This window comes from Gouania willdenowi, chromosome 24, assembly GCF_900634775.1.
Source record: "Gouania willdenowi chromosome 24, fGouWil2.1, whole genome shotgun sequence".
NCBI lineage: Eukaryota > Metazoa > Chordata > Actinopteri > Blenniiformes > Gobiesocidae > Gouania > Gouania willdenowi.
In genome coordinates, this window is record NC_041066.1 from 24664460 (window position 1) to 24689099 (window position 24640).

General features: G+C 36.5%; 1 protein-coding gene across 4 annotated transcripts in view; it reads right to left on the bottom strand.

The window, feature by feature from the left end:
• Nucleotides 1–1598: 1598 nt before the first annotated feature.
• Nucleotides 1599–24640, bottom strand: part of trim67 (tripartite motif containing 67) — a 39995-nt gene continuing 16953 nt past the window's right edge. Inside the window, exons 2-13 of one of the 4 annotated variants that reach the window (XM_028439492.1) lie at nt 19140–19235; nt 17480–17602; nt 14135–14245; nt 13152–13305; nt 10807–10887; nt 8742–8905; nt 8244–8382; nt 8003–8032; nt 5757–5881; nt 5516–5694; nt 3771–3933; nt 1599–2694 (exon numbers count right to left, since the gene is read on the bottom strand). In XM_028439492.1, the coding sequence (XP_028295293.1) occupies nt 2647–2694; nt 3771–3933; nt 5516–5694; nt 5757–5881; nt 8003–8032; nt 8244–8382; nt 8742–8905; nt 10807–10887; nt 13152–13305; nt 14135–14245; nt 17480–17602; nt 19140–19235 (1413 nt within the window). In that variant the 3' untranslated portion in view covers nt 1599–2646. The remainder of the gene's footprint in view (nt 2695–3770; nt 3934–5515; nt 5695–5756; nt 5882–8002; nt 8033–8243; nt 8383–8741; nt 8906–10806; nt 10888–13151; nt 13306–14134; nt 14246–17479; nt 17603–19139; nt 19236–24640) is intronic. The other 3 variants (XM_028439495.1, XM_028439493.1, XM_028439496.1) reach the window with 3 other exon arrangements.

The window sequence follows — 24640 nt, forward strand, 5'->3', positions numbered from 1 at the left end:
TACTTTGATGGGTATAAACTTATCATGATGATTTGTTTTTAATTTTGCTGAACACATACTGTATTAGTGCAGCATATTAATTGCATATTTCAAGAGAATAGTTCACTTTGGTATAAAAGCCTGACATTTGGCACAGATACTCTCTAAGGGCCACTAATTTAGAAAAAGGCGTTGGTCACTCAAAAATTCAATATGGTGGCCATTTTTCAGTGCTATTCAATGGTTATTATATAACCAAACAATGCTCGAATCGGGCCAAACAAGGTGTCAGCGGAAAGGTGTGGTCCGCTCGAGTCCGAATAAGTGCACCACCCCCCCGGGTAGAGTTAGAACTGCGCCCGCGAGAGGCAAAATACTCAATCGCGGTGCAAAAAACTTGCTTATTTTGTAAAAAATGTGACACCAGCGGACACGTTTTATTCCCCCGAGTCCGAATATGTGGTTTGTTTTCGGTAGATGGAAGTTTGGTGTTTTCCTGCACCAGGGGTAACCTCAGTCAATGGGAGAAAGCAGTATCAAAGTATCAAAGTCGCTCCCTTTTCGCTGTCACCTCGTTTGGCCCGATTTTAGCATTTTTTGGTTATATAATAACCATTGAATAGCAATAGCAGCCATCTTGAAAAATGGCCGCCATATTGAATCTTTGATTGGCCAATGCTTTTTTCTAAATTAGTGACCCTTAGAGAGTATCTGTGACAAATGCTTTTATACCAAAGTGAAGGATTTTTTCTGCACGCACTGGTGTTAATCTCAGGTCAATTTGACCCCAAGCTGTTTTAGTGGTGTGTAAAACTAGGCGTGGGCGATAAACAAAAACGATATATATATCGCGATAGAAATGTAATCAATATCAATAGAAAATATGTGCAATAGAATGTTTGATCATTTCAATGAACTCTGATAAAATAAAGAAGCAGTGGTTTATAATAAACAGTAAAAACACTATTGGAGTTATTTTTTGCTTTTCATGTGTTTTTTTAATTAACAATTTTATTATAAATTAGGAAATAAATGCTAATTTTCCCCCATAATATTTTCTTAATTTCATTCCATGCTGTTGGTTTCAGGCGTGCACTGTTTTAATATTTAATAAAATAATTTTCTTTGATTAATCTGCTTAATCAAAGAAAATGTGCAACTAATTTTGTAAATAAATAAATTTAAATTTTGTTTTTAATTTATTTAATTTAAGCATTTATTTAATGTCTATATTATGTATATTGAACAGAATATTTTTTGGTTGTTTTTTTCCCCCCATAGTTTTGTTGACCTCTTTTTAAACGTTAAAAATTACATATAAAATAAAAGTATTTCATTTTGGCCTTTTTTCTTCTGGGCCTAAATTTGAATTTTTTGGCAATTTTGTGTATTTTATGTAGATGTTATGTCATTTTGTGAATGTTTTGTTGTCATATTGTGGGGTTTTTTTATGTTGAAGTTTTCTATGTTATTGGATTGATTTTGTGTAATTTACACACATTTTGTGTTTTTTTGTTGCTATTTTGTGAATCCTTTGGTTTATTTGTGTGTTATAATAATCAATAATTATTGATATCGACTGATATGAAACACTTATATCGTGATATATTTTTCAAGTATATCACCCAGCCCTAATAAAAAACTATTTAAGATAATATAATAGTTTGTCCTGATGGTGGCGCTAGAGAACATTATTTATGGATTTCACAAACAAACAAAGTTTCTGACACAAAAACTTGGTTAAAAATGTTCTGAAATTCATTTTGTGGAGGTAAATATTCCTGGGGTCATATTGACCCAAAGGGTAAAATGCATTAGTAATAATTGAGGATAATAGGAGGGTTAATGTTTACTCCAAATAAGCCACAGACAAGCTAAAGATCTACTGTCCAATACGGTGGAGTAGCAAATGTCACATGACACGTCCTTGGTCACAGTGGGAGGGGCCAGCTACGTCCTCTCCGAGCTGCTCCGTCCAATCCCTGATGAGAAACGTAGCAGCAAGTGTAGCGTTATCCGACGGAGAATTGATATTTCCGTCTCCATTTATAGGGGGAAAAAAATCGCACATAAATGTATGATATTTTTCCAGAACATGCACGTGAGGCTATATTTAGATTCATATTGCAATTTCAACTTTAAATATCCTTAAAAATAAATAATAACGATATTGCCATTTCCGTTCCAGGGAGTGAATTACATTTCATTTCCCCCCACGTCTGATTTCCGCAATCAATAAAAATCAGGGCCCCCCAGTGTCCAAGCACTCACTCACACGTGCTGTCCCATAGAGACACACAGACTAACGTGGGTCCCATTCAAATAACTTTTTTTAATTTGCACATTTAATGTTATTTTGATGAATTTTGAAGAAAAGTCCAAATTTGTACCTATTTTTTAAAATAAAATTAACATTTTATATCCATTTTGTTGTGATGGGAGGGGCCTAAATATTTGTCCTTGTTCTACTGCAGTAAAATCTGAATATTAAAGGTAATTTGAGTGTGTGATTAAAAAAAAAAAGGAGATGATGTGAAATGTGACGATCCGAGGAGTCGTTTGGTCTCATCTCGTCTGTGTTTGAGTGTTTGTCACCGTCCGTCGCTCTTCAAACGACTCAGAGTCCAAGAAAATCACAGCCCGAAGAAGACGAGCTGCAGACTTTCATCATTGTTTGATGTTTTTGGGCACCTCCAGACCGGTGAGCAAGGTCACCTAACACACACACACACACACACACACACACACACACACACACACACACACACACACACACACACACACACACACACACACACACGTAATCCAATTACACATTTGAAATAAAGTCAGTTAACCATATTTCCCAGACTAAAAAGCTCTTTATAATCTGCATTCTGATAATTCGAGGTGGCAAAAGTACTAGTTTTCAGTACTCAAGTAAAAGTATAGATACTTGAATAAAAAATGACTTTGGTAAAAGTAAAAGTATTGAATTCGCTCATATTTTTAATTTTTTTAAGAACGTGTAGAAAACTGGTACATGAAAATAAATTAAATCTGTTACCTTTGAACAGCTGGATAATTTAACACTCATTATAGATAAAATTTGTAAACAAAATAATAATAATAACTAAGGGACCTGCCTAACAGAAAAAGCTTTTTTGGCGATATGAAGCTTGTAAACTGGAAAAAAAATCAACAAATTAGCCGCATCATAGTTTTTAAAAAAATTATTTATTTATTTAATTTAAAAAAAATATATATATATATATATATATACTGTATATATATAAACCTGCTTTTTTTCTTACTGTCATCAATTATTTTTTTTAAATTTCATTTAATTGTATAGTATTTCTTATTCCAATTTAGCTATTTATTTATTTTTAGTATTTATTCTTCTCCCACCCGTTACAGCGACCGTGGCTCAGGTGGTAGTGGGTCGTCTTCTGATCGAGAGGTTGGGGGTTCGATCCCAATAACGGACTATGTGTCGAAGTGTCCTTGGGCAAGACACTGAACCCTAAGTTGCTCCCAGTGGTCGACTAGCGCCTTGCATGGCAGTCCTGTCCCTCTGGTGTGTGAATGTGAGAGTGATTGGGTGAATGAGCTGATATGTAAAGCGCTTTGAGACTGTTTCAGTGGTGATAAAGCTCTATATAAAATCAAGTCCTTTACCATTTTACAGCCGCGTCATTATTTAAGCCGCAGGGTTCAAAACGTGAGGAAAAACGTTGCGGCTTATAGTCCAGAAATTACACTATTTTCCAAACACTAACTATAACACACACACACACACACACGTGTACCTGTACGTTCCTATTGAGGCTGATGGCGGGAACAAACACTCCGTCCAGGTTGTCAAAGGCCGTGGGTCCGTGCTGCTGTTTGTTGATGAAGAAAGTCAGAGTGCGTTTGACCAGGTCCAGCAGAACGCCCACATTAGCACCTTTACTGATGCCTCCCTCCGCCCTGCACACACACACACACACACACACAATATTCATAATTTATTGTTATTATCATTATTATTATTATAAACACTTTATGTATGCTTTTTATCAAAAGAATATTCTTTTATAAATGCCCAAAAATAAATAGCTTCTATAAATTCCTTAAAATGCCAAGCAATTGCATAATATAAATGCCCGACAAATACCTAATAGTGCCAAATAAGTGCTTTATATAAATGCATAATAATGTCTAATTAACACCAAATAATGCATAATAATTGGCAAATAGAAATGCTTATTAATGTCCAATAATTGCTGAATATAAATACCTAATTTTTCCACAAAAGAGCCTAATCTGTAAATCACATACTCATAATAAATTATGTTTTTCTAAGTTTCTACATGAACTACATGGCTAATTGTTGTTCAGATTGAAGTAGGACCCTTCGTGGTTACAGATGATGTGAAATATATGATACTGAGTGACAATAAATCATGTTTTAAATACAGAAATCTCCAGTACACCCAAAAAAAACTAGTGATTCACATCAAATATAAAGTCAATTCTCATTAACGAAGGCTGAACTAATGTATGGACATCAACTGCAGCAAGTTTGGTGATGATAATAAACATTAGACCAAAAATACATGTTTTTGTAAAAAAAATTAAAAAAAGTTCAGGCAGAAGCCCGTGTTGTTCCACAAGCTTGGAAACAAGTGTGTAACTGTAACAAATTGATTCCAATCATTGTTAGTCTTATGTTTGACCACTAGATGGTGCAATTTGGCTTAAAATAAACACATATCTCTTTTTATTCGGTTTCTCCTGTGCCATGCGTAATGCTATTTATGGTTCCATTCTTTGATGCCGTTACGCATGTGTGTTATTCAGCAATGCTTTAACCAATCAGAATGATTGACACAGTGTTGTAAAGATCAGAGCCTGTAAAAATCAAACACTATGGGAGGGGCTTTAGCCCTGGCCAATCAGAGCTGGATAAAGGAAGGACCTGCCATTTTACACACGAGCGCTGTGCACCTCATTGGATGATTTCTCAACTGAGACATGTCCGTATGTGTGTAATGGTGGTGTCTATCAGACTACGTGATTTGTATTGATCAAAATATGGAGTTTTATGCAGATTGGAGCAACTTTTGATCAGAAACAACAAAGACACCATTTGTCATCATTGCTGACTTTTTCCACTGTGTATTTTCTGATTTTGTGGCGTTGTTTTGGTACGTAACATACCTGACCTGTATATCAGTGGATTCAGCTCAGCCTGTAGTTTCACGTAGACTCTTGTTATATAGATCTGTCTTTATTTTGTGACTCACAGCAGAGGAAAAAGACTGAGTTTGCTGAGTTGTGGACTTTTCCATTTTTGATCATAATGTCCTGGTGTGTGTGCTGTGAATGTGTTTAGTTTCTAGGTTTACGGAGAGGTAGGGTTATAGAGGCTAATACATGTCTAATAATGCCTAATAAACACCATAAAAAAATGTATAATAAGAGGTGATATTTTTGTTTGATTGTGAGAAATCTTAAAATTAGGATTTTGTGGTCGCAGACGGCATTGTGAGAGCGTTGTGACACCCACCTGTTGGTGTGTGAGTTGTTGTGCATGAACCAGGAGCGGTTGTTGTCCACGTACATGGCCCAGGCTTTGTCGTCTTTCCCCAGCATCATGTCTTTCACCGTGTTGATCCTCGCCACGCCGAACGCCGGGTCCGGGTGGTTGTCATAGCGATCGATGCTGACCTCCCAGTAGTGGACGCCCTGAGGAGTGAGTGAAGAGGTGAGTGAGTGAAAAGGGGCGGAGCTTCTGCAATGGAACTCACCTTGGAGAAAGCGGCGGTGCCGAGCACGACGCGGTCGTCGTAGCTGTTGCAGCTCACCGTCTGGTTCTCATTGGTCAGGACGATATCACGGTGGGCGGAGCTCGGGTCAAAGGTGAACCACGCCACTGAGGGGGGGGAGACGCCAGCGTCAAAACAGACGTTTACACAGCAAACAGTTCAGAAAAGAAGTTTACACGCGTCTCCAAAACAACGCTGAGACTGGAGGAAGAGTCAGAATTTAAAATAACAGATGAAATAAAATAGAACTTAATTAACGTGCTCGTTAATAATGCAATAAATATACAGAAAAAGAAACTATACTAAACATAAATAGATCTACAGACATACAAATGTAGATAAGTACCTTATTGTGTGTGTGTTATTAAATTGTTGCACTAAATAGCATTTCTTTGGGATTTACACTTGACCACGACTCATTAATGCACACATATCAATCTCTCTCTATATATATAGATACATAGATCTATATATATATATATATAGATATAGATATAGATGTTATGTGCTCACAAATGAAAGGGACGCAAAGTGACAGACAAATCTATTAGGACCTAGAGTTCAGGCACAAAGTCAGGAAAATAATAACAATAACAGTAATAATAACAACAACAATAATGATAATAACAAAACAATAACAATAATTATAATATTTTATAACAATAATGGTAATAAAGATAATAATATAATTATAATAATAACGACAACAATAATAATGACAAAAAAATACATAAAAAACAATAACAATAATGATAATAATAATAATAATGAATAGGAGCTCCTGGGAGCTCCTCCAATGCAATAAAACAGACTTCAAAGGGTTAACAATGAGTGCTTTAGACTTTAGTTTATCTTGTCTTTTCAAAATAAAAGCTTGACCCTCCAAATGAATCATGCAAAAACACTCGGTTCCCTCAGGGAAGGCGCACGCACGCAGAGTAAAGCCGTGATTGTTATTTTGTTGGTTTAAAACCGGTCAGTCTCTCCTCTGATTGGACGGCTGAAGCTAAGGATGGAGTGACTGTTATCTACAGGAAACACACTGACGTTCATTGCTACTGCACACTGTGCGTGTGTGCGTGTGTGTAAGCTGTTCTTATGGGAGGGTTGGTTATTGTCCTCTTTTCTTTTAAAACATCCTCCAAACTTTAGTCATGTGACCTTTAACCACGAATGAGAGGGATAGAATAGAGGCTGCAGCTTTGCTCAGTTACACGTGATTATATTACACACGTTTTTGTGCAACACAGAGACAAGCCACTCTGATGCAGAGATGTGGCTCCTATTGTACGCCCACAAAACAAACACGCAAATCAACAACAACATAAATGACTCCAAAAAACACACAAGACGACAACAGAAATGTAGAAATTGTTGACAAAATTACCCAAAATAACAGAAAATACATAAAATGACAAAAATAGACAAAACGACATCAAAAAAAGTTCAGAAAAAAATAAATAAAGCGACAATATAAAAACACAAAATTACTTAAAACAAACATTGACAAAAAAATGCAATTAAAAACACACAAAACCACAACAGAAACATACAAACTGTTGACAAAATTACCCAAAATAACAGAAAATACATAAAATAACACACAAAACAACCAACAACAAAACTACACAAATCAATACCAAAACACAATCTACAAAAAAAAAAAAACCTGCCAAAAACCCACAAAACAACAACAAGCATATTTAGAGAAAAAACCAAAAAACAAAAAATAAAGAAAAAACCCAAAATGACATTAAAACACACAAAAACATGCAAATTGTTGACAAAATTACCCAAAAAACACAAAACGACAACAACAAAATCTACAGAAAACAAAACAAATCATAAAACAATAACTAAAATGTACAAACCAACGCCAAAATTATAGAAATTGACAATAAAAATACAAAATGACTACACAAAAATAATACATAATAAACCATGAAATATAAAAAACAACAAAAGATCCTTCCTGTATTGATGGCCATGGTGGAAGGATTGAAACCGATCAATAATTCATTTAAAAACACATACAAGAAGTGAGAAACGTTCAGTCTGTATTATTTATATCTACTCTGTGGAGAAGAAAAATGCACCTGACGTTCTCTGGAGTCAATGAGGTTTTCAGTTTATCCTTCCTTGGAGAACATGCAAAGTCCTCAGCCTTCGCTAAGCTCCAGCTGAAGCTATCTACACTGGAACAGAAATAGAAAGTTTTTTTTTCTCACCTACTTTTTTCTCTTCATTACTTTTTGAAGCTGCAAACAGAGAAATAAAGTTATGGAGATGAAATCCAAGCCTTAGCTTGTTCCAGGCAACAAATATAAACAATAGGATGTTATAAAAATAAGGTGTGGATGAAAAGGGGAGGAGCCTCTGAAGACTTCTGGTGCATTGGTTTGGTTGATTATAGCTTCCATCAGAAGCTACGAGGTGTTTATATATAATAACTCCCAGTGAGCTGCTCACCATCAGACGTCTTCAGAACCACCGTCTTGCTGTACGGGCCCACGCCGATGGCGTTGTACGCTTTTACCCGTGCGTTGTAGGAGCTGTTGAAGTGGAGGCCGTCCACCGTGCAGACCGTCTCCTTTCCGACGTACACCTCCTGCACACACACACACACACACACACATGCACGTAGTTAAATAAAGGTACAATGTACGCTCTTTAACTGAGCTTCATGCTGGTGGGAAAAACACAATGAACAGGAAATAGAACTTTTCAATTTTTAAAACTGTGCATGTGTGATGCTTCTGATTATTGTAGCGAACTGTTGAAAGACAGGGGAGGGCAGTTCAGAGATATTTAACCTCAGTTTTTTCTCATGATATGCAGCTCAAATGTGGTTCTGGAGAGCTCCTGCTCTGCATGTTTTTGTCGTCCCCTGAATGACGTGCCATCGTGGCCCAATGACGAGCATGCAGAACAGCAGCTCTCCAGCACCAGGCTGTGCACAGTACTGACCCTGTACTGGCCCCCGTTGCCGTCGTCCAGCTCTAGGATGTAGCCCTCGATGGGGCTGGTGCAGGGCGCAGTGACCCTCCAGGCCAGCGTGGCGCTGTTGTTCCTGCTGCAGCACTTTTCCAGCTGCAGGAGAGGAGCCACTGGCACCGGGGGCCCCGACTCCACTGTGAACATAAGACGGATGTTATTGTGACGGGAGGATAATCCGACGCTAGTGGGAAGAATCAGGCTGGGATCAGTGGAGGATTTAACTTCATTCCAGTGTTAGATCAGACCAATGTGAGCTTTAAAATCAATCAATGGACCTGCATCAGAAGCCATGGCTTTAGCTGCTTTAGCTCCATGTTGATCCAACCCAAGCACACACACAGACAAACAGCCAATCAGGGTTTGAAACAGACGGAAAACACACGTGTGGGTGTTGGAAACTGCATTATTCACCCGTCCACATGGATGCATTGTTTAAAGAAGACTTTGTACATATATTTAGTGATTATTCAGACTCCTCCAGCGACTCTTAATCACACAAATCTACTACTAGCGACAGATGTCATCACTTTTTTTGTCGTGATTTTGGAGACTTTTACATTAGGGTAACCAGATTCTTAAAACTCAAAAACGGGGACAGATTTTCAAAAAAACACTATTTGCATATGCTTTTATTTTGTAATAAAAAAAGGTCACATAAATTAAATTTCTTTTTTTCTTCCTTTTGGATAATTATTATTATTTTCCAAAAGGATGATAATTATTATTGCAACAGCTGAACCAACTTTAAAGTGGCCATCAGTTAAAATAAGCAACATTTTAAGTTAACATAAAATTGCTTTGAATAATCAAAAAAATGCATTATATTGTCAATGCCATCGACCAATCAGCATAGAGTTGCAAACGCGTGAAATATATTGCAAGCGTTTACATTGCAAGCGTTACTATGGCAACTTTTGTGATTGACAGCTGACAGAGATCACATTTTTAAGCGAAATGTGATGCTACTTTCAGCGTCTTTTCTATCAGCATTTATTAATAAACGGGACAAACGGGACTGAGTTTGTGAAAAACCAGGACAAATTAGAGGTTTGGGGGAAATCGACTGGGAAACAGAACGTAACTCTGATTTTTGAATGGACTTTGGTGTGGATAGTAATGTGTTTCTACAATATTCACTCAAGGTCATTCTGAGCCAATTTACTGCAATGATTATTCTCTAACGTGATGATCAACACTTAGTCGTGAGCCATTTATTTCCCCATGTACAGACAGGTGTTGTGACAAAAGCTGTAACCCAACAAAATGGTGGTTCCAATGGTGGAGGCAGCTACAGCTGTCAAAGCCAAAGTCACCATTTTGTAGAGTTACTGATTTAGTCATAACACCCATCTACGACTTGGGGTATAAATAGCAATGTTGTGACAAAAATATGTTATCCAACAAAATGGTGGTTCTAATAGTGGAAGTGGCTACAGCCGTCTGCACAGGAGCCACTGTTTTGTATGGTTACAGATTACGTCATAACACCCATCTACCACTTGGGGTATAAAGGGCGGTGTTTGTACAAAATGTGTGACCAGACAAAACAGTGGCTCTAGTGGCTGAAGTAGGCTTGATATCGCCGACTTCAGTGACCGAAGCCACCATTTTGTCGGGTCACAGATTTTGTCACAACATCCGTTTACAACTTCAGCGTAAATGGCAGCCACCGTCTGTCATTCTAATTTATTTTTTATTTTTTTTATAAAACTTGTAATTAAAATGTTTTAACACCCATTAAAACATATTTGAAGTCTGACATTTCTTTTCTTCTTCTGTTTCTGACTTCTCTGTGCTTTGAATTCAAACGTCCCTGTGTGAGGATAGAGCTGCAGCTTCATGACTAACGCGTTCTAGTCGTCTTAGTCATGAAGTTAACAGCGTTTGTTGTGTTGGACGTGTGAGCTGCGCTGCAGAGGAGACATTTAGAGGAGACGAGCTGTGAAACACAAACATCATGCAGAGGGTGGAGGAGGCCTGGAGCAGACACGGTTCATCTGATAGAAGGAGTAGTGGGTGGGGGTCTCAGAAATACCTCCTGGGTTCTCAGGCTCCACCTCAGCCTCACCACTGTCTGCTGCCTGCATGTGATTCAACAGGAGACACTCCTGCACGTCTGCAAACAGCACGTGGGATTTCATGTTTTAGCACAGAGAACTTAACCGTCGTTAATTATAGAATATCTGCATTTACTGGAGGAAATGGTAAATGTACTTGATTTATATAGTGCTTTATCCACACACTGAAGTATTCTCAAAGCGCTTTACAATAACAGCTCATTCATTCATTTACACTCACATTCACACCAATGGGACTGAGCTTCCATACAAGGCACTAGTCAACCACTAAGAGCAACTTGGGGTTCAGTGCCTTGCCCAAGGACACTTCAACACATAGACAGGTATAGACTGGGATCGAACCCCCAACCTCTGGATCAGAAGACGACCTCTACCACCTGAGTCACGGTCACCCGTGCAAAATGCAAGTGAGGATGCAGCTGCTGGCCCACATAGTTGAACACTGCATTAGCATTACTCAACATTAGCATTAGCTAGCATTAATCTAAAATTAGCATTAATGTTAATATTAACATTAAAATACCATTAGCATTAACCTAGCATTAACATAAGCACTAACAAGCAATAACCTTTAGCGTTAACAATAATTAGCTTAGCATTAACATTAACCTAACATTTGCATTATCATAGCATTAACACTAACTAGCCATAACCTAGCATTAACCTAACATTAGCATTAACATTAACCTAACATTAGCATTATCATAGCATTAGCATTAACCTCACCTTATTATTAACTAGCACTAGCATTAACCAACATTAGCATTAGCTAGCATTAATCTAAAATTAGCATCAACCTAGCATTAACATTAGCTACCATTAGCATTAGCCTAGTATTACCTAGTATTAGCATTAACCTAACATTATTATTAACTAGCATTAGCCTAGCATTAGCATAAACCAACTGTCAGGGCAAAAATTGTTAGTTATGTTTATTAACATATTTACTCATAGACCTTATTCTTTTTAAGGCTTTAAGTTGAGACTTTTCATTTCTGCTGTCTCATGTTTTCTGCTCTCTTCTCGAGGTCAGCTTCCCAAAACACATCTTATCCCTCAGACACAGAGGCATCACACACTCACATAGTCACACATACACACCCAATACACATCCATTCATACACACAAACACCATACACGCACACACCTCCAACACTCACGACAATCAGGAGATACCAGAGAACTGGTTGTTTTGACCTAAAGAAGAAACTGTCTCTTTTCACCCTCTTCTTTCACCTCCTCTGTCCTCTTTATCTCCTGGGGGGAGGAGGGAGGGGGACTGAGGGGGAATATACGTGATGAGTTAGAACTGTGGGCCACTCGGTCATCGGACGTCCGCCCGGGGCGGTCACTAATTTTGTCCATCTTTGTACTCCTTTTTATTTAGTTTTATAATAAACCTTTTTCATAAAATCATCAATGCCTCGCCTGGACTCCATCATTCAACCAGAGCAATAAATCATGTCTCCAAATGAGGTCAACCGCAAATTTGCCGTGACACAACCTTAGCATTAATCTAAAATTAGCATTAACCTAGCATTAACATTAACCTAGCATTAACATTAGACCTAGCATTAACATTAGCCTGACATTAACACTAACTATTCTTAACCTAGTATTAGCCTAACATTAGTATTAACTAGAATTAGCTTAGCATTAGCATTAACTTAACATTAGCATTATCCTAGCATTAACATTAACCTAGCATTAATATTAACTAGCCTTAGTGTTAGATACCAAGAGCATTAACCTAACATTAGCATTAGCCCAACATTAACACTAACTAGCCTTAACCCAGCATTAGCCTAACATTAACATTAACAATAATCTAACATTAGCATTATACGAGCATTGACATTAATCTAGCATTAACTAGCATTTAACAATGGCTTTCACCTAACATTAACTTTAACTAGCATTAACATTAGCTGCCGTTAGCATGAGCCGAGCATTAACATTAACCTAATATTAGTATTAACAAGCATTAACCAACATTAGCATTAGCCTAACATAAGCATTAACCTAACATTACATTAGCCTAACATTAACAAGCATAAGCAATAATTATCAACCTATTATCACCCCTTTATAATGAGCTGCAGATACATCAGCAAAATAAAATAAAACACAACACTAAATAAATGTGTTAATCTGAGAACAATACCACCCCCTGCTGTTAGAAGTAATAATACGATGATGGATCAATCTTCTAGATATGAGGGAATATACTGTATAATGTTCTTTCTTTCCAAAGTGAGTCTCTAAGGTGTGTGTGTGTGTGTGTGTGTGTGATAATGCTCACCTTTGCCCTGGCAGAAGTCCAGCTGTAGGATGGTCTGCAGCAGAGAGTCGGTGCTCACCGTCAGGTCAAAGTCAGGGCCGACCTTAGGCTCCAGGGCGCCTTTCACCCACTGATCCTGAGACGAGGCCACGCGCTTGATCAGGGCGTCAGAGATCTACACACACACACACATAATCAGATACACACACACACACAATCAGATACACACACACACAATCAGATACACACACACACACAATCAGATGACTATTACTCCTGAGTCGTTCATCGCTTTCACCTTCTTTTAGGATTCAGACCAAGATTGGCATAATTATAACTGTAACCGAATGATTGATAATCAATTACAATTATGGCATAATTATAATTGTAATTTTAAAAATATGTTGCCGTCATAATCGTAATTGAAGTGTAATTGAGTTTAGATAAATGACTTTGTAATTGTAATTGCCATGAAATTCTAGCAAAATTACAGTACAAAAAATGAATGAATTCAATAAAAAATTATTCAATTATAATTTAACACGAAACTGGGGAACCATGTTACAGTTCTACACATATGTAGTAAACAATTATTAAAATATGTTTCACGAAATAAATTAGAAGATAGATATGTGTTTTTAGTGTATTTTACAGCTGATTTAGGATCCGTTAGCATAAGAGATGCTAACAGAAAGTTCACTTTTATTTGGTTATTTATTTCAGGCTCGTTAATTGTGATTAATTCTAACTCACTTCCCGAAGATAAAAGATAAATGTAATTCAATTTTAATTGGAAAAAATGCAGGTAACTGCAAAAATGTAATTGACCCCAACCCTGATTTAGACACCGTCAGCAGTTACGACAAAACTAATCAATACTCTATAAAATATTCATATCACATGAACGCAATGTGTGAAATATAGCGATAAATCGCACCCTTATTAAACCCTGACGAGGAATAAACGTTTCCTTTCCGCTGAATCTGATCTTTTGGGACAAATACCTGCAGGAAACCACTCGGGTCGTTCTCCTTGAGGACTTCGAGGCAGAACTCCATCATCCCGGTGGTCTGACGTAGCTTCATGGTGCAGTGGGTAATCTGGTCTCGCACCACCTTCCAAACACAAAACACATAATATAATATTTTAGTTGTCAGTGAAATTCAATGAAAGCCGTGACACGAGGAGATAATAAATACACACCAGACACCAATGGAGAGCTCTGAATGAAATTAGATTTGGACGCTTGTCACGGTGGTCCTGAGGGCCTTTTGTTTACCTTCATCCAAAGCAGATCAGCCAATCAGTGATGGTTCTGCTACCATAACATCTAAACCTTTGATGATAGAGCGGCTAATGTGTTCTGATTCAGGATTAATTAATCCCACCTCCAGCCCACGCCTGTCACACCGACTCACACTCTTCCTCATCCGCCTGTCCTTTATATCAGTGTTTCTCAAATGGGGGAAGAAGTAGCAAAAGTACTAGTCTTCAGTACCCAAGTCAAAGTATAGATACTGACTCTGGAAAAAGTAAAAGTATTGATGTTGCTCCTTACTTGAGTAAAAGTAAAAAAGTACACGCTACTAAATAGTACTTATAGCTAGGGTAGGCGATTTTCTCCAGATACACTTCTTAAGTTTTTGGTTGAAATTGTCTTTATGTCCTGACAGAAATTAAGATCTTATGTTCTCTGACACAGAAACAAAGAAAATCTGTCAAAGGTAGCAGCTGTAAACCTGTAATAACTTGGACCAATGGAAAAAAACGAACCGTTTTTTTAACCAATCACGTCTCCCTGCCCGTTCTCGACCCCTTTTTAACATATATGATGATAAAGTTTATTGTTTACTTACTGCTAAATGAGACACGAGACAATGTAGTTTCTACATAATACAAGCGATGAGCTGAGCTCCTCTTCTGCAGCAGCTGTGAGCATGCATGTAAGTGATGGAGCACAGGGGGGTTAAGGCGGAGCCATCAGGGAGGCTACATTCAAAATCATGCTAGATTTTGTAAATTGTCTACTCTACCTTTAAGTAAAAAAGTAAAACAAATGTCCCTTAAATAATAAGACAGCGTTTTTAAATCTGTAAATTCCATATTTTTGAAAACTGGTACATGGAAACAAGTTAAATCTGTTACCTTTGAACACCTGGAGAATGTAGCATTTATTATAGATACAATTTGAAAATTAAATATGTCAAGATAAAGAAAGTGAGCAAATGCTCAAATAAACCCAGAACAGCTTTAAGTTTCATTTCATTTCAACTATTTTTCTTGTCCATTTGTGTGTTTTTTGAGCAATTTTGTGGTTTTGCTGATGTATTGTATATTTTTATTTTGTGTTTTTTTGATGCTGTTTAGTGTGTTTTTCTGTATTTTGTGTAATTTTGTTGACTTTTGCACATTTTTGGTGTCATTTTGTGTGTTTTTCTGTCATCTATTGTCATTTTTGTTGTTTGGTGTATTTTGTAGTGATCTTGTGTATTTTTCCTTCATTTAATGTGTCTTTGTTGTCATTTTAAGTATTTTTCTCTCTTAGGGCCTATACTACAAAGCTAGATAATTATATCCTGGATTAATCTCCGTTAGTGGGCTTCAACTAACCAAACATTCCCTGTCAGAGAGTAGCTGAACTACAAAGGTCGATAACAACACGCTAATTTAAGCCAAGTGTTTTCACGAAAGGAATGTATTCCATTAATCTATTAATAATCTTCTTTCCTAAACTCAGCTGTCAGATCTGCACCAACCAGGATCTTCTATCAATGGTCAGGTCGTTTTCTAAGAGATCTGATTGGTCAGGAGACTTTAGCACTCGCTAAGATCCTAGCCAGAACAAAACCTAATCCTGACCAGGCTAGTCGTTCAGCCTAAGTTACCGTGGTGATTTAGCTCCTTAAGACGTTAGCTTCGCAGGACAGCACACACTAATTTAATCCTGGAAGTTAGCGCAATGAGATAATCAAGCTTCGTAGTACAGTCCCTTTGTGTGTGTATTTTAGGTGTCATTTTGTGTTGTTTGTTTCTTTTATTATTCAGTATATTTTTCTCTTATTTTGTGTGTTTTTGTTGTTGTTTTGTGAGTTCCTGGTGAAATTTAGTATGATTATCACTTTTAACTAAAAGTGAACATTATAAAATATTTTTATTTGTCAGTTTCCTTCTCTCTCTCTCTCTCTCTATATATATATATATATATATATATATATATATATATATGCGATGGCACTACAGGGGTAATATATATATATATATATATATATATAGTACCCCTGTAGTGCCATCGCATACCCCCATTTGAGAAACACTGGATTAGATGATTTATGGAAATTCAATTTTGGTTAACTTGCAGCAGGAATAAAGACAAGGCCTTCAAAGGAGCGTGTTTTTTTCTCCTATTCGGATTGGATCATCTCATTCATAGAAGTATGTGGGGAATACTAATCCAGAAGCAGATTAGGTCTGTGGGGAGAGTTGGAATACGTGTCCTTTCAATGATGTGTATGGGTTTAAAAGGAGCTGCACAGGACTCTAATCAATGCTTGGATTTCTCTGAAATCTCTCTGTGAGCGATGAGCAATGTTTACTCTAGAATCTCCCTCCAATCTAAGCTCCTCGGCCCAGCTGTCAACACAAGGCAGAAAAAAAGAGAAATAAAGCATTTGTTTGTTGGATTTATTCCCACAAACTCTCTGTTTTTCAGCTGAAACTTAATGTTTGAAACGTCCCTAAATAACGCTGTATCAGAGGAAGGACAAATCTTATATTACATATAAAACAGACAACATTCAGTCGAGCTGCATCAGTCATTTGAAAGGGGACATGTTATGAAAAATCTACTTTTGCTGTTTTTTTGATCTGCTAAATGCTCTAAAAATTTACTAAATGATAGAGGTGGTGGGGCCGTGTGACATCATCAATCACATGATTTCAAGATGGAGGAACACAGGGCGAAAACTGTTTTATAATAGATCTACTAATAAGGACATTTTATAGGTTTTAGGACATATTTGTAAAAATATCCCTTTAAATCTTTTATGTCTTTGCTAAGTTTAAGTCATCAATTCCTTAACTTTTCAAGCTTTATATTTCTTTATCAAACAGGAAGTGACGCCCATAATATAGAAGTAATGAACTCAGGAATAAGGTGGAGAGGGAATAAGCCGTAATATTAAGTTCAGGATGATGAAGAAACTGGGGAACGGTGATTAATTTGAGGGATTTTGTTCACAATACAAAATAAAATTGAAAATAAATTCTCACATCTCTGAAAGTAAAGAATAATATGACCAGGATATGGTTGAATTAGAAATAAGGAGAAATGATTGGTGTGAACATCTGACCTTGAGCTTGTACTCCTTCTCCTTGGTGACCTTGGTGAGCAGCTTGGCTTTCTGCCGCGTCAGCGCCTCGATCAGCGAGTCGCACTGAGCCACGAGGCAGGCCTCAAACTCCACTCCATTCTCCTGGAAGAAAAAAGTTAAAAAAAAGAAAGAATAACTTGTGTGCTCGTTATTCCAATGCTGCTCAGCACTGTCAAAATAAAAGCCACTGTCCACTTTCTCCCCTCAACGAATCCACCAATGACTTGTAAGAATGAATAAAGGAACACGTCCACACTTTAAATAAGAAAGAATTTTACCAAAGTTTAATGATTGAACTTAAAGAAAACATAAGTAAATACACAAAACAACAACAAAGAGACACAAAATTACTCTAAAAAGAAAATAGATAACAACAAAAAAGGACTTCAAAAACAACAAAAATACAAATAATGGGCATGACAAATGGTGAATGTGGTTAAATTGGCTAAAATAATCATGAAATACGGTTATAAAAAGAGGTTAAAAGTGACAATAATGGGTCAACAAATGTGACATTAGGTGGAAAAGTGGTGGAAAGGGTTTATAAGTGCTGAACATGTTTTGAAAAGGTAAAAAAGTGCATTAAAAGGAGCAAAAATATGATGAAAATGGTTAAAATATGGTGAGTTTGGTGTAGCTGCAGAAAAAGGGTAAAAATGAGCAAAAATGAGCTGAAATTGTTCAAAAATCATTTTCAGTTACTTGAAGGCATCTGGTGACCTTCAATGAGCATAAAAAGCTGTAAACAGACAAATATGCAGACATGGAGCAGTGAGGAGGAGCAGGAATGCAGTGAAACGTCATTTATCAGGGGCAACACGTCAAGAACTGGAGACCGCCCCTCAGCATGCTCTGATTGGCTGAGTCCATGAACGATTGGCACATCTGGGCACATGTTTTTAATTTAGAAGCAATTTATCTGTGGAATCTTAAAAAAAAAACTGTGAATTTCTTGGAAAGCCACAGTTTAACGTTAGTGAGTTTTAGTTCTGAAAATACGGAAATACTTTACGATTCACTCATTTGGAAAAACACAATATAAAAACAACCTCTACAGTGAACATTCTCCTGTTAAATCAAAACTTGAGATATTTAAAGATATTGTTTATTATAAAATAACACAGATAATGTTCGAAGAGATCAATTTATATTTAATTTACCAAAAGCAAGATTAGAAGTTAAACAAAGATGTCTGTTCTAGGGGTTAAATTGTGGAATAATGTTGATAAAGAAATAAAAATAAGTGACACTATTTAATCTCAAAAAGAAAATGTCACAATATATTTTAGAGAGTTATTTAAAGCAGTATGTTCAGTATGGTTATGTTCAATATACATAAAAGAAAGTACATGAGTATATATATATATATATTGCATTATTTGAAAAAAGGCAACCAAAATGTACTTGTTAAATGCTTGCATTTCTTGTGTGTATTATTTAAAAAGGTAACATGAATCATTTTTGTTGGACAAATCAGCATTTTGGCTTCTGCCTGTTTCAGTCTTGTTATATATTTTTGATTGAAATTCTTGTTTGAATATTTTTTTTCTTAGACTGAAACAAACAAATAAACTGAAACTGAAATTCAAACCTGAGAAATCTCCAAACCTAAGATAAATAAATCTCCACAGAGCCTCACCTGGATCTGCTGGAGCAAGTTCTTCAGCAGCACCAGGAACTCCTTGGCATCCTTCGCTTTGTCGGAGATGCCGTTCAAAGCCTGCGAGAGCTGGCACTGGAAACACACACACACACACACACAAGTTAGAAAAGCTCAAAGACACAACACTAAAACACTGCAGCAATAAACATGGATAATAATAATAATAATAATGGCCGACTTAAGCATTAATACAGGAAATAAAGGGTTTATAGGTTTTTAGAGACATTTTGTGTGTTTTTGTTTTCATTCTTTGGAATCTTCTTGATATTTTGTTTATTTTCATGGTTGTTTTGTCTTCTGTTGTTGTCATTCTGTCTATTTTTGGAGAAATTTTTCATGCATTTGTTGTCATTTGTGTATTTCTTTTGCTTTGTGTACTTTTGTTGCCATTTTGCTTTTTTTTCAAGTTTATTTTTCCAGTCATTTTATTTCACTATCAGTTTTTTTCTGTTGTTTTGTCTATTATCAGAGTCATTTCGTGTGTTTTTGTTTTTTTTGTTTTTTTAGTTGTGTTTCGTATTCTTTCCAAATGTTGTCATTTTCTCATGGAAACACAATTTTTTTTAAATCAATTTCAGGTAACAAAGTTCACTCAAACAAAAATAAATCCTTTCACAGAGATGGTGGCCAAATGTTTTTTTTTGTTTTTTTTGTATTAATTTAAATAAACTAAAAATATAAAAAGATACACTTACGTTTATGTATCTACTGTAAAAATGTAAGCATACACAAAGAAACCAAATGTGTGAATTGATATAATCATACAAACAAACTCTGTGAAATATAAATGTGATAAACCTGCCTGTTAAAAACTAAAAACACCCCGAAAGATGCGAATTATGATATCCAGCGGATCCATAATTAAGTGTGTGTGTGTGTGTGTGTGTGTGTGCATCAGTCACTGGCAAATAAGAAAGGACAGGACAAAGGAAATACACACTGTAATGAATCTGCCGCACCCACATTTCCCACCTGCTTTGACTCCTCCCCCTGATTTCGCCCCCACCCCCCTTAACGACACACACACACACAAAGATGGTTCTTACAGTAATGGCCTCACTTCACTCCTTTATCAATTTTGTGTTTTGTTTTGTATCATTTCATTTTCTCTCATTTCATGTGGTTTTGGGATCATTTTGTGTTTTTTTGTTGTCGTTTTCTTTCATTTCATGTGTTTATTATTCATTTTGTGTGTTTTTGCAGTCATTTTGTATGCTCTCTTTTTATGCGTTTGTGTCATTTTCTATTTTTTTGTCCATGTTTTGTATTTTTGGACTCGTTCTAGTCATTTTGAGTATTTTTGTTGTAATTTGGTATGCTTTTCTCTTGTTTAATATGTTTTCTTTTTTGATGCATTTGTGTCATTTTGTATTTTTTTTATTTTTGTTTTGTGTTTTTGGAGTTGTGTATGTTGTCATTTTGTATAAATTTCTTATGTTTAATGTCATTTTTTGTATTTTTGTCATCATTTTGTAAACCTGTCTTGTTTATTGTGTTTTTGTTGTCATTTTGTGTATTTTTGTTGTCATATTGTATAATTTCCTTATGTTTAATGTGTTGGGTTTTTGGAGTCATTTTGCGTGTTTTTTGGGGCATTTGATTCCATTCCTTGGTTGAACTCTTCCTGTGGCTCTTGTTTGGACCCTTTGTTGTGATTGACTCTACTTTCGCTCCTGAATTGGTGTAGAGGCTTTTATTTTGAAAATCTTGTTGTACTGCATGTCAAAAATGCACAGACAGTATTTTTTTGGGGGGAAAAAAGGATAAAAAATTTAATTTGCGATCACATATTTTAGACCAGTAATAATAGAAGCTCTTTGAATGCAAAGAAAGTCACGTACAGTAAAACTGTCATGTGACTTGTGCATTAATTATTCGTCTTGCAGATTCACACACAAATGCCTGTAAACTTTTTAATAAATGTCCTGTTTTGGACTCAAAGGACATTTTCTAATAATTGAAAGACATGTATAATTGTTAAATTGGTACATTTCTTATTTGCAAAACAAAACGCATTCGTTTGTGAGTGATGTTTTGTCATTTAAAACCACACTGAGTTTGTTTGTGAATCGTTGCGCGTGAGTAAAACATGTGTTTGTGATTTTAACTCCATAGATTTTACATTTCGGTATCTCTATTATGCATTCAACGTCTGGTTCACGGGTAAAAATGTGGCCGTGCATCTTCAAACTTAGTCCTTCAGATTCATTCAGTTCAACAAAAGCAGATGCAGACGGGACCCCCAGGAGAAGAGGGAATGTGCCAAGACAGCACCCCCGCCCCCCATGTGGGACATCCGTCATCCCCTTGTTAGCATCTTGGCCTGAGCACACAAACACACACACACAAACACACACAGGTCCAGATGGCCTCTTGGCGACGAGCAGCCAGGAGCTCCATACACGAGCAGGATTGATTTGTGAACCATGACCTCCACACGTCCCTCCTCTTGTGTGTGTGTGTAATGATGATGTGGGGAGGGGATTATACGTGCAGAGCACAGATTTAACCTCCAGACTGAACCTTGGAGAGAATGAGCGTCTGTAAGCTTCATATTGGATTTTCTTCTTCTTCTACTTTTCAGGGACATATTTTAGGAGCAAAAAAGGGTCATTTTGCATATTTTTGTTATTGTTTTGTGTATTTTTGTTATTGTTTTGTGTATTATTGTGTGTTTTGTGGAATCATTTTGTTTTTTTGGTTATGTTTTGTGAGGTTTTTTCGAGTCGTTTTGTGTTTATTTTCTATTTTTGTTAATGTTTTGTGTATTTTTGTTATCGCTTTGTGTACTATGTTACGAGTCTAGATTGGATTCATCTCCGTTAGCTGGCTTCTACCAAACATTCCCTGTCAGACAGCAGAGGTGTGTTCCATAAAGGAGGGTAAACAAACTCTGAGTCTATCCATAAACTCTGGGTCAACATACCCCGCGATGGGAAACTCTGTGTATCTGATTCCATTACAGCTGGTATGAAGTGGGTCAATATCAGTGGGTCAGTATGTAAACCTTGGGTTACTTACGTGCACGCGCGCGCGATATAAAGCCATCATCAATGGATTGAAGATCAGTCGAGCTGCCATGGCAACCACCCGGAAAATAGTGATGTATTTACCTTAATGGGTGAAATAAGCCGGTGTTTGAGGAATATGAACCTGTTCTAAAGGTGTGTTCAGTCTTCAGTGACTATAGTGGCTTAAATCATCCGTAATTAGTCACACTTTATGGTCGCTTCATCACTTTATTGCTTCAGTGACGTGACGAGCAGCGAATAATATGAATAAAATGTGTCTGAGGAGACGTGTCAGCAGCATAGGATGTCTGCATAGAGAGTCCTCCTGTTACACTGGATGTAAAGACAGTAAATGCCGCTTGATATTGCATCATTTATATTGATTTTTAATGTAATATTGCCCTAAAAAATGTCATAAAAACACTGAAGTGGGACGTGAACCCGGAACCCACCACTTCCACGCGCAGCATCACAACTCACTGCGCCATCATACCTTCAAAGAGCCGTGATCTACAGATTTAACTGTATAACAATATAAAACAACAATTGAGCCTTAAAAGTGGATTCATTTAAATGATCATCTCCTCCTTTATATTATCCACAGGTTTGTATTCAGGGAACTTTACGACAGACATCAGTAGATGTTTTAATGCAGATCAACCTCAACCTACATCCACAATGTTATAAATAAAACTACCATTTGCACAAAAAAATTAAAATAAAAACATAAATCAACACAACATTAGTAATGATGTGATCACGTCTGTGGTGTGTGATGTTACTAATGTTTCAGAGAAAAGTGTGAAGGTTCATTAATGTGTTCAGGTGGGCGGAGCCAGGTAGAAACCAAGGGTTTCTTTGATAAAACCTGCCAGTGACCAGGTTAAGTTCACGAACAATGTTACCATGGCAACATACTCAGAGAAGAACATACCTCGCGTTTAGGAATGAGGTACTCAGAGTTTCTCTCATTTCAGCCTGAACATACTCAGAGTTTGAACATAACCCGCTTTATGGAATAAACCTCAGCTGTACTATGAACGTCGATCACCTATGATCATAACACGATAATTGAAGGTAGGTGATTACATCCTCGCTACGTCCGTGTGTACATGAAAGGGGTGGAGATTGCAGCGTCTGACCAATCAATGGAGAGAACTTTCAGACTGAGCGTCTTTACAATGAATGGAGGAACAGCTTATGATCTTAAACAAATATAATGCATATAAATCCATGACGACAGTGAAGAGAAACAGTGTTAGTGTATAATTCAGACCAAAAACAATCCTGTTGTTACAGAAAAGGCAGGAATGAGAGAACTCAGGCAGGAAGCTGCTGACAATGTTAATGTGCAAAAGTGCGAGATTATTTATGATGTTAATCCATTGGATGATAAATGGACAGCGCTCTGCAGTTAAACTTTATTACAGCACACACGTGTTTCTATTCAAGTAAACCTATTTATCACACACACGTGGATGAGAGCACATTGTGCATGTTCCTGCTGATGATGTCAGCCCCAGCGTATGAATGAATGAATGAATGAAATAATGATTTCAGCCATCCAGGCCTCATCAGCTGACTGTAAATCAGTTCATTCGATATAAATCTATATCTTTCCTAAAGGATGTCATCAGTAAATGAAATGATTAATTTATCATTAATAATCTTCTTTATAAACTCATCTGTCAGATCTGTACCAACCAGCATCATCTATCAATGGTCAGGTCGTTTTTTAAGAGGTCTGATTGGTCAGGAGGAGGGGCTTTAGGACTCGCTAACATCCAAGATAAAAGATATATATCTATATAATATATATATATATAATTTTTATTATTACTGATCTAAAATATGTGATTGCACATTTTATGATTGACTTTTACCTAGGGCTGGTCCATTAGGCCTAAAAATAAAATCATACAAAAAATTTGATTTACAATTTTTCCCAATTTTCCATAAACTTGTTAAAGAAAACAAAAAGTACAAATGACAGCGAAGTCTCAGAACAAATTTTGATTTTATTTTATCAAATGTAACAAATTTGATAAAATAAAATGCATTCTCATGCTTGAAGAAATCCCCGTCAAGAATAAAACCATGTTTTTACAAGTTTTTTGCCACTAAAATTGAAGTTGAAAAACGCTGCTTCACTCCTCTATTATTCATTTTTTTATTTGCTTAAGTTAAAAACTTTCAAGCTGGGTTTATTTAAATGTTAGAAGAAGTTAAAGAATGTGGGGTTTTTTTGGTGCTCCTCTTCCTCACTGCAGCTCTACAACTAGAGATGTCACAATACCAAAATGGGTAACCACGATACTATACCAGACAAAGTATCACGGTTCCAGGTAAAATCATGATACTGAAGCCTTTTTATATTATTATTATTATTATTTTTTATGAAGTGCAATGTATTTGTACAAGTTAGAAATACTAATTAATTACTTACAGTGTTGTTTGGTGCATGAT